Here is a 9,980-nt window from a genome sequence, read left to right as displayed (position 1 = left end):
CATATGAAGCTTAGACTTCTATACAACCAGAGGAGTCGCCCCCTGGTGGTCAGGAGAGAGAATGCAGCTTTAACACATGAAGCATAGACTTCTATACAACCAGAGGAGTCTTCCCTTGGTGGTCAGGAGAGAGAATGCAGCTTTAACACATGAAGCATAGACTTCTATACAACCAGAGGAGTCGCCCCCTGGTGGTCAGGAGAGAGAGTGCAGCTTTAACATATGAAGCTTAGACTTCTATACAACCAGAGGAGTCTTCCCTTGGTGGTCAGGAGAGAGAATGCAGCTTTAACACATGAAGCATAGACTTCTATACAACCAGAGGAGTCGCCCCCTGGTGGTCAGGAGAGAGAGTGCAGCTTTAACATATGAAGCTTAGACTTCTATACAACCAGAGGAGTCGCCCCCTGGTGGTCAGGAGAGAGAGTGCAGCTTTAACATATGAAGCTTAGACTTCTATACAACCAGAGGAGTCGCCCCCTGGTGGTCAGGAGAGAGAATGCAGCTTTAACACATGAAGCATAGACTTCTATACAACCAGAGGAGTCTTCCCTTGGTGGTCAGGAGAGAGAATGCAGCTTTAACACATGAAGCATAGACTTCTATACAACCAGAGGAGTCGCCCCCTGGTGGTCAGGAGAGAGAATACTTCACTTTTCGTAACCAGAGGTTTCCGCCGGTAAAATCAACAGCTCATCAGAGTCTCCGTTCCTCCGTGTTGTGATTACGTTTTGATGATAAACAGTTATTTCTGTCTGATGAGACGGAGGAGAATCTGATTACAGACCATCAAAGCTTCCTGATGCGAGTCGACGGTTTCACGTGAAACACCACGGGAACGATTTGAGGGTCGGTGTGGAAGGTTTAATATTTTCTGCGTATCTGTTGTAAAAAAATTAAAAAAGGTGTCTGCAGAGTAATAGTTTGGCGCTGCATGATAAGTGACATTCTTATTGATGACGTGGTCGGTGAGAACTGCTCTTCATATAGTTTCAAATTTGAATTTAAGAGAAAAGTCTTTCCTTATACTTTCCTGTACTCGTGTGACCTCTGACCTCCAGGTCAACAACATCCTGCTTTGCTTTAATCACAACAACATAATTAGTTCTAAATACAGATGTCTGGACCCAAAGCAGGGCAACGTATCATAAACAAAGCCACTAAAAATCAAAGTATGATATGTATGGATGTGTCCACGCCTTCCGGGTTCAGGGAGGACCGGTTCCCCTTCGAAGGTCCTCACACGGACTTCCTCCTCTTGCCGAACACGTTGTTGATGAGCTTGGCCACCGACTTGGAGCCGCTGTAGCGCCGCCGGTCGGCCCGCTGCTTGAGGTGCTCCATCACATGGCGGATGAGTTGGGTGAAGAGGCCGGCGATGTCCTGGTAGCCCTCGGCGGCCGAGACCTCCTGGAAGTGACAGCGGCTCTCCCGGGCCAGGCGGCGGCCCTCGTCCTCGCCCACCTGCCGGGCGTGACACAGGTCCTGCTTGTTCCCCAGCAGACACACGGGAACCCCCGAGTCCCTGAAACGGTTGTTATTATTATTAATTTATTACAATTTATACACCTCTTCAACTCTTTTTTTTTATTGCAACGGTCTGTCTGGAGAAGCAGAGTTCAAGCTCAAAGAACCTTTAAAGGACTAAATCTTATTATGGGCAAATATATAATAAGTTTGTGAATATTTCTAGAACAATAAAGCATTAAAAAAAAGAGAAGAAAGTTCAGACAGTAAAAAGACTTAACTGAAGGATAAGAGGAATGCAATGTTCTTTTTTAAATGTATTTAATGCGTCATATAATAGATACTTATAATGTATTTAATTGTAGTTTTAGTTTAGTTCTCTTATTTATACTTTGCACTTCCTCTTAACCTTTTGAATCTTAATCTGTAAATCTACTGGCAGAAAGTATATTTACTCAAATACACTTAAAGTAAAAGGTACTTATACTTGAGTATTTCTATTTTCTGCTACATTATACTTCTTCACTACAATTCAGAGGTAGATATTGTACTTTTTACCGCAGTGCATTTATCCTACTTTGTAGATCCAGATTAATAATACCAAATAAATTAAACAAATTAATTATCATATGATACCATGTACATATTTATATATATAAACATATACATACACATATATATATATACATTTCTATATATATATATCCATATATATGTACACATATACAATATATACACATATATACACCTATATATACACACACATATATGTATACATATATATATACACATATATACACATATATATATATATATACACATACATATATATACACATACATACATATATATGTATACATATATATATACACACCTATATATATATATATATATATATATATATATATATATACACACATATATATACACAAATATATATATATATATATATAAAATGAGCTCCACCTTCACCAGCTGCAACATGAGTGATGAACTCATTAATGCATCAATAATTATAATCAAATATTAATAATATAAAATGGGCCATCCTGCAAAATGATAACGTTTACTTTAATTATATCTTGACCCTCGTACTTTTTGTGCTTTTACTTTGGTTAAATTTTAACCCGTAACATGTAGCACAGCAGCAATGATTTAACTTAAAAACTGGACCTCTTTCTATACAACTGATCCGCACACTCGTCACATACTGACGGACTAAATATCTCCAGTGAGTTGACAGGCAGCCTGATGGATGGGTTTGGCCCAATCTCTCCAGCAGGACCACGTCCACCAGATGCCCGGTAGGTTTCAGAGTGAATCCTCGTCATGAATCATTCATCGGCTTGTCAGCGCCGCTGATTAACTCGCAGCACATTCCTCAAACTCAAGACGACAAGAGGACCCCAGTTCAGCTTCATCGACTGTTTGCTCCTGTTTTTCTCTCCTGGGAGTAAGTGCTGGAACTTTTTTGAGCTTTCAGTTCTGATCTTTTGACTATTTTAACTGCAACTAAATGATTCGTTTTTTGATGAGAAAATATAAAAAATGTATCTTTAAAATATATATATGTATATATATATATATATACATATATATATATATATATATATATATATATATATATATACATGCTCCGACACTGCAAAGCTGCTTGAACTATTACACGTTTTCTCAAATTTGCATGTGTATATATATATATATATATATATATATATATATATATATATATACAAATAATAATAATATATATACATATATATATATATGTATATCTACAAATAATAATATATATACAAATATATATATGTATATATATATACAAATAATACAAATATATATACATATATATTTATACATATATATGTATATATATACAAATAATAATAATATATATACAAATATATGTATATATATATGTATATATACAAATAATAATAATATATATACAAATATATATATATATATATATATATATATATATGTATATATATTTGATGCTTTTCATAGCAAAGCCAATTAGAGAAAACTTGTAGTAGTTCATGCAGCTTTGCAGTGTCGGAGTGCCTCAAACCTTCTGGAAATGATACAATAATAGAAATAACAGGCCACCAGCTGTAGTAGAGTAGAGTTTCCTCATAATAATAATAATAATAATATTAATAAATCAACCCTTTATTGGGCTCCTCACCCTTTGCAGTTGTCCGTGCGCGCCTCCCGAATCTGCCGCAGGATGATCTGGGCGTTGATGAAGGACGTGCGGTCGCTGATGTTGTAAACCACCACGAAGCCGTCGGCCCAGTCCACCGGCTCCTCCAGAATGCACCTGGCCTCGGAGCTCTGCCGGGGACAACCGTGTTGAATCAGTGTGGACGTCTTCACTGGGACCAATTCAACCAGACCCCTGATTTAATTAAAGTAACCTCGTCTTAATGTCAAAATATAATATGGATTTATATAAATTTAAAGCAAGACGTGTAATATATGATCACATATGGTATAAAAGTTCAAAATTGTTCATATTTTATTGTTGAATTAAATGGGATTTTTTATTACAATGACCCTTTGACATAATATTTAGATCTAATTTAAATCTAATTTAGATTTTTTTCTTCTTTTTTTTACTTTCAAGCCAATAAAATCAGACGGATTTGATTTAAATCCCCCTCGGAAATGAACACCCACGTGATCGGTTTAAGTTTCTTTGGTAAATACGTCCCTTTACAGCGGTTGAACTTTCTAAAAACACACATTTCTTTGCTGTGTATCTGGGTGAAAACTACAAATTGACTATTATTTGGCCCCTCATATGGCCCACAATCAAAAAAACGTACATAAATATATTGTATATTGCCTCTACATTGCTATTGGCCCACTTCTTCCAGAGCTATTCCCCCTGAGAACAGGACTCTGTCCAAGTGCATGACCTTGAGGAGCAATGAAGGACGAGGGGCCCGAGGAGGACATGTACAAACCCACTTATCCCCTTCTCTTTTTTGACTCCATAGTTTCTTTATGCAGGTCAGAAGGTTCAGGACACGGAGTCCCTGTTTCTTTATGAAAGGGCGGCCTTACAGTGAGTGTAACCGACAGAGACAATGACCGGCTCTTGTTCTGCCGAGCCGACGGGGTATTCCAATAAAATACTAACTCTGCGGTAAAAGGCCTCTCGGCTCTTTGGTCTGGCTCAAAGAGAAGGAACCGGGTTGCATGGCTCTTCTCTTCAAAGAGACATCACCTCGGGATCCTCTCATAAACTTTTGGGATTTAACTCAAAGTACCGTACGGAAGGTAAATATCTCATTCAAGGTCACGGAGATGGAGTGCCGTTTTTTTTTACTGTTTTTATGGGAAACGCTTGGAGAACCAAAACTAACCTTCCCCTCAGGTGAAGGATTCAGAATTATTTTTCTTTATTTCTTTATTTCTTATTTATATATATATATATATATATATATATATATATATATATATATTTATTTTATTTATTTTATTTATTTTATTTATTTATTTTATTTATTTTATTTATTTTATTTATTTTATTTATTTTTATTTATTTTATTTATTTTATTTATTTTATTTATTTTATTTATTTTATTTATTTTATTTATTTTATTTATTTTATTTATTTTATTTATTTTATTTTATTTAGTTAAATCCAACTAAATGCTTGAGTGAAAAAAAAGGGTGTAACTCAAAACAGAAAACTTCAGACTCCAACTGGACTCTATAAAAGATAAATAAATAAAAAGCTTTCAAACAATATACACGTTCACTATCCAAAGGGTTGGATCCAGTTAATGATGTTAATTGTGTTGCGTGTGTTGTACCTGAGAGCAGGGGTCAAAAACCTCCAGATTTAGCTGCCTGCCATCGATCGACAGCCTTTTGTTGTACAAGGAATCTGTTGCGAGGATTAGAAACAGTCAAACATTAAATAAGTGTAATATTCGTTGGTTAAAAGATTTACTAATCGTACAAAAATCATGCGTATACGATTGGTTTTAAAGCTGCATTAACAGTGGATTAAATAACCACGTGTGATGTGAAATCTGCTACACGGCGTTTTAGCATCTTTCAGCTCATTGTTTTGGTTTTTCGGCCCCCCAGCTTTACTGTTTCGGTTCACTTTCATATGAACCACTATTCAAATTGGAGCATTCCCAAGGTAAAAACACTTAGGAGTGAGTGAAAAGCAAAATAAATGATTAAATATTGGAATTAAAACAGAGAAACGGCAACTTTATGAGGTGATGATATGTCAACGTTTGTATTTACAGCCTCGCCCGCTGCGTATAAAAAGGTATCCTGGTTTGTTTATCTCAGGTGAAATGTACGCATCCGTGATGTCTGGAGACAAACTCTGTTCTCCGGGACCAAAAAAAAACCCCAAACCCCCCACACTCCCCCCCCCCCCCCCCCCCCCCATCGAATCTGGAACCACTTACTAGCGTTAGAGGCGTATTCACCGATGAAGCGTCTGGTCAGGAACCGCACGAGGACAGCTGGAGGAAACCGAAGACATGAAAACACAACCAAATGAATCACGACCTCGTTGCACTCTCATCCCTCACTCTTGGGGGGGGGGGGGGGCAGGGGGGGGGGGGGGCGCTCAAGGGAGGTTACATGACCCTCGTTTACTCCCGCAGGCGCCGCACGCTGCCAGCAGTCTCTGGGCATGAAGCGGTGAAACTGTAGCCTCGCATGAAAGAGGCTGCAGTGCATATTTGGCAAGCCGTATGGTTAACCCCCCCCCCCCCCCCCCCCCCCCATCTGCTACGCCTCCAGACTGCCAGCCAAAATTAAAACTGACTAGTTTTTGGTCAATCGGTTTCAATTAAAAGGCCGAAGTTTCAAGTTGGTGGTCGTGAAGGGCTCACACGGGGGTTTATGCTGCGGCTACGAGGACACTCAAATATGAATATGGGCCCAAAAGGTCACTCGTGCATGCACTCCGGAAAATGCAAATTCCTGCGGGGGCCCTTTCGTCACATTAACGCTGATATGTCCAGACAGCGAAACAACAGCAAAACAAAGATAAACGTGCATTGAAAGCAACAAGCCGCACAGCAAAGAGCAGAAATGCGTATCAAATGGACGCACGCACACACACACACACACACACACACACACACACACACACACATCCAGCCTCATCTCCACAGTAACAGCTCTGCTTCCCTGCCAGGCGGTGAGAATGGAGACGTCCCATTGTTTTTTTTACGGAGCCTGAACGCATCGTAGAGCCAGTCTGTCTTAACCAGCGCCGCAGAGACTGAATACTGATGTATACGCAACAACAAGCATCCTATAACTCCTCTCCTCCACCAACATGTCTAACTGCAGCTTTATGACCTTTTGCAGATTTAGGGTACGGTCACACGAATTGTTGAAAGTCTTCAGCCCAAAATACAGGTGTTTTACATGTGTTACTTCAGAAAAACAAAGTGTAAATTGCACTGCAACCTCATGATAAACCTCAATGTACATTGTATGTTTTCACCTTCTCTAACCCTTGAAATCAGCTCTTTGACCGATGCGTTTTAAAATTAACAAACGGTCACAGGCTCTCTCAAGGCATAAATAATCTGAATTATAATCCAATAAACTGTTGTTGGCCAGTGAAAATGAAAATAGCCAGGTGATTTACGGCCGCCGAAGGGAAGTTTCCAGCAGCGGTTGCTGTTTCTCCACCTGAACGCCTCGCTTTCAAAAGGTAGCGTGAGAAGGTTTCTGCTATTTAGTTGGAAAAGGCCGCATCAGTTTTGTTTATTGGGTTAATTTAGCAGTATTTATATTGTATTTATATTATATATTATATTATAGTACCGCAAACGCACTGCTAGCTAGCTAGCTAGCTAGCTCGCTCGCTAGCAGGAAAGTAGTGCCGACCAGGCAGCGAATATGCATAATTGGTATTTCAAGTGAGGTGAAAAGTACAAATGATAAAGTAAGGAAAAAATATATATATAAAATGCTCAAAATGGTATTGAAGTAGTATAGCCTCTGTGAGTAAATGTACTTATTTACATAGAGCACATAATTTCGCACCAAAAACAATCATCATTTCAACAAAAAGAAAGCAACATTATTTTTTAAATGGCCTTTTTAACACGGCACAAAGATGATGAAACCGAAGCGTAAACGCCTCACCTGACTTCCCGGCCCCCGGGCTCCCCAGCAGGGCCAGCTTGACGTCGTTCATGCCTGTTCTCTGTCAGCCGTCTGGTTTCTGGGGTTAGCGGCGGCTCGCTCGACGCTCCTCGCGGTCCAGGACAGGACTGCCCCCTCGCTTCCTCTTCAAAGGGCTGCTTCACTTTTAAAGCCCTCCTCTTCTCTCTCACTGTGTGCCAAGCACATTATAGTCTCTCTCTCTCTCTCTCTCTCCCCTTTTCCCCCTCTCAATCCATCTGTTTTTCTTCTTTCTTTCCTCTCTAGTGCCCATATATCTCTCTTTTTCTGCCTCCTCCACAGAGGTCACTCGGGGGTCACGACGGACTAAACCACATTGTGTCGTCTGGCTGCTTTTTAGAGAGAAAATACCACTTGAATCTGATTTTTGAATCAACGTAACAAGGATTTTCTTTTTTAAATAAACAGATAACGTATCTGTAAAATGTTTCCCGACAACATTTAATTTGCTTTTTCTACAATATCCCCCAAAATAATTCAAATTAAATATCCGCTCCTAGCAACTAAAAACATGACGCCTTTTTATCGCATTGATGCGTGAAATTAATAAATCAAAGTTTTTATTCACTTCTCAAAGGTATGACATACGAGGTCAGATTTACATACAAAGTCAGAACATATTTAGAGTTTTGACTGAAAGATTTAATGAAATAACGTCTGCATTACATTCTTATCAATGAGGGAACGTTATAACATATATGGCAACATATCTGCATCAGTATATCATTAGTTTTTCTCTAATATTGGCTCTTGCAATACAATATGTGTCACTGAAGTATGATTAATGTCTTTTAATGGTTATGTTTAGGCACTCAAAGCACCTTTTTTAGGTAAGATTAGGTAAACATCGTGGTCTTTGTTAAATAATGACATAAACAATGAGTTAAACTAGTGGTGTTTAATAATCAAGCATTCAACCGTAACTCGTTGCCTCAATAAAACAAGTAATTCAAAATTATAACTGAAACTGACTGATTTGTTTTAGCATTCTCAACTTTGTTTCTGTCAGAATTGGGCTTTCCATATATTGTGACTTCGTATTCAGTTAAAATCAACGAACCCTGTGATGAGAGCTCTGGCTCCTAGTCGTCTTATTGAAACGTAATCAGCGTGTGTTCGATATGATCTGGGAACGATTTCGATGACTCAAGGCTTTGATTTCAGGTCGTAGAAGCGGAAAAAAACCACGAGGAGGCCGGCAATAAAACCCCACGATTGGAGCATCGGTCATTGTCCAATAAATCATCCTCCGGTAGATTCGATTTCACAGGCGTCCGCCAACAAAATTTATATTCTTTAGACTTTAAACCACATTTTGAATTGTCTGCACTTGTCTTGGTGTTAACCGGATTACACAAAAAAATACTTACAAAGCCTTAGCGTCTGTTTACATCGTTTATTTATGTTTATAATGGTTGGACCAACATTTAGGATTGGCCCGATTCCCTCAAATGTAAACCAGGCTTTTACATATATATATATTTTAAATACAGTACATTAATCCACATTAATCCAAAGCTGTCAGTCAATGTGAGAATGAAGAAATGTTTCAGGACCTCCTTTTTGCGTAATTTCTTCACACCTTTTCATCTATAATGTAACATTATTTACTGTTTTACTTGTATTTATTTGGGCAACTAACAAGAAGATGAAACTATGAAATGTACAAATAAAAAAAAAAAACTGGAAAAAAAGCTGACGAGATGTGTTCAAACAAAGTCAGCAAAATGTTGCACCTTTCAATAATAACAATATATTCTTTTTTCACAGGAATTAAATCTCCATCTTACATTTGTGCTGTTAAATATGAGGTTTTTAATTCAATAAAAAAATGTGCCGAAATACGACTGTAGCTAAATATTAACAATGATTAATAATTAATTATCGATCAACTTTCGAAGCTTCGTAAACATTTATTTTTGGGGAATGCAAATCTACTACGGTCCTTGAACGTCTCTCTGACACCTGTTTCCGTAGTGTAGTGGTTATCACGTTCGCCTAACACGCGAAAGGTCCCCGGTTCGAGACCGGGCGGAAACATTATTTGTTTTTCAAGCTATAATAATTATACGAAGTTAAATAAATCAAACGTTATCTGACAGGTTTTATGCAAAGAGGCAACCGTATTGACTACATACTAATTTCTTCTGGAAATCAACCCTCTATTGAGTCAGGTTGATCCTCTCCAAGCTGGTGAAGGTTCAATTCCCCGACAGGGAGTTATATTTATTTCCTTTTGGTCGTATTTTTACTACGTTTTAATGTCTAATAAGATTTTTTTTTTTTTTAAACTGCTGAGCCTGTGGTGGTGAAGACTGATA

The 9,980-nt window shown here is 38.2% G+C and overlaps 1 protein-coding gene and 1 non-coding gene across 2 annotated transcripts; one reads left to right on the top strand and one right to left on the bottom strand.

Moving 5' to 3' along the window:
- Positions 1 to 1,239: 1,239 nt before the first annotated feature.
- Positions 1,240 to 7,672, bottom strand: rerglb (RERG/RAS-like b). The gene is made up of 5 exons (XM_034534359.1): positions 7,621 to 7,672; positions 5,916 to 5,972; positions 5,298 to 5,371; positions 3,659 to 3,807; positions 1,240 to 1,525 (listed from the first exon to the last, which is right to left on the bottom strand). Exons 1-5 carry the CDS (start codon positions 7,670 to 7,672, stop codon positions 1,240 to 1,242), a joined length of 618 nt encoding a protein of 205 aa, XP_034390250.1.
- A 1,954-nt stretch (positions 7,673 to 9,626) lies between these two features.
- On the top strand, positions 9,627 to 9,699 carry trnav-aac. The gene has a single exon. It is a non-coding gene; the product is annotated as a tRNA-Val (tRNA).
- The last annotated feature ends 281 nt before the right edge of the window (positions 9,700 to 9,980 follow it).

The sequence above is a fragment of the Cyclopterus lumpus genome, chromosome 6 (assembly GCF_009769545.1).
Source record: "Cyclopterus lumpus isolate fCycLum1 chromosome 6, fCycLum1.pri, whole genome shotgun sequence".
Lineage (NCBI taxonomy): Eukaryota > Metazoa > Chordata > Actinopteri > Perciformes > Cyclopteridae > Cyclopterus > Cyclopterus lumpus.
Note: the sequence above shows the minus strand (reverse complement) of the source record. Positions and strands in the feature narration are given on the sequence as shown.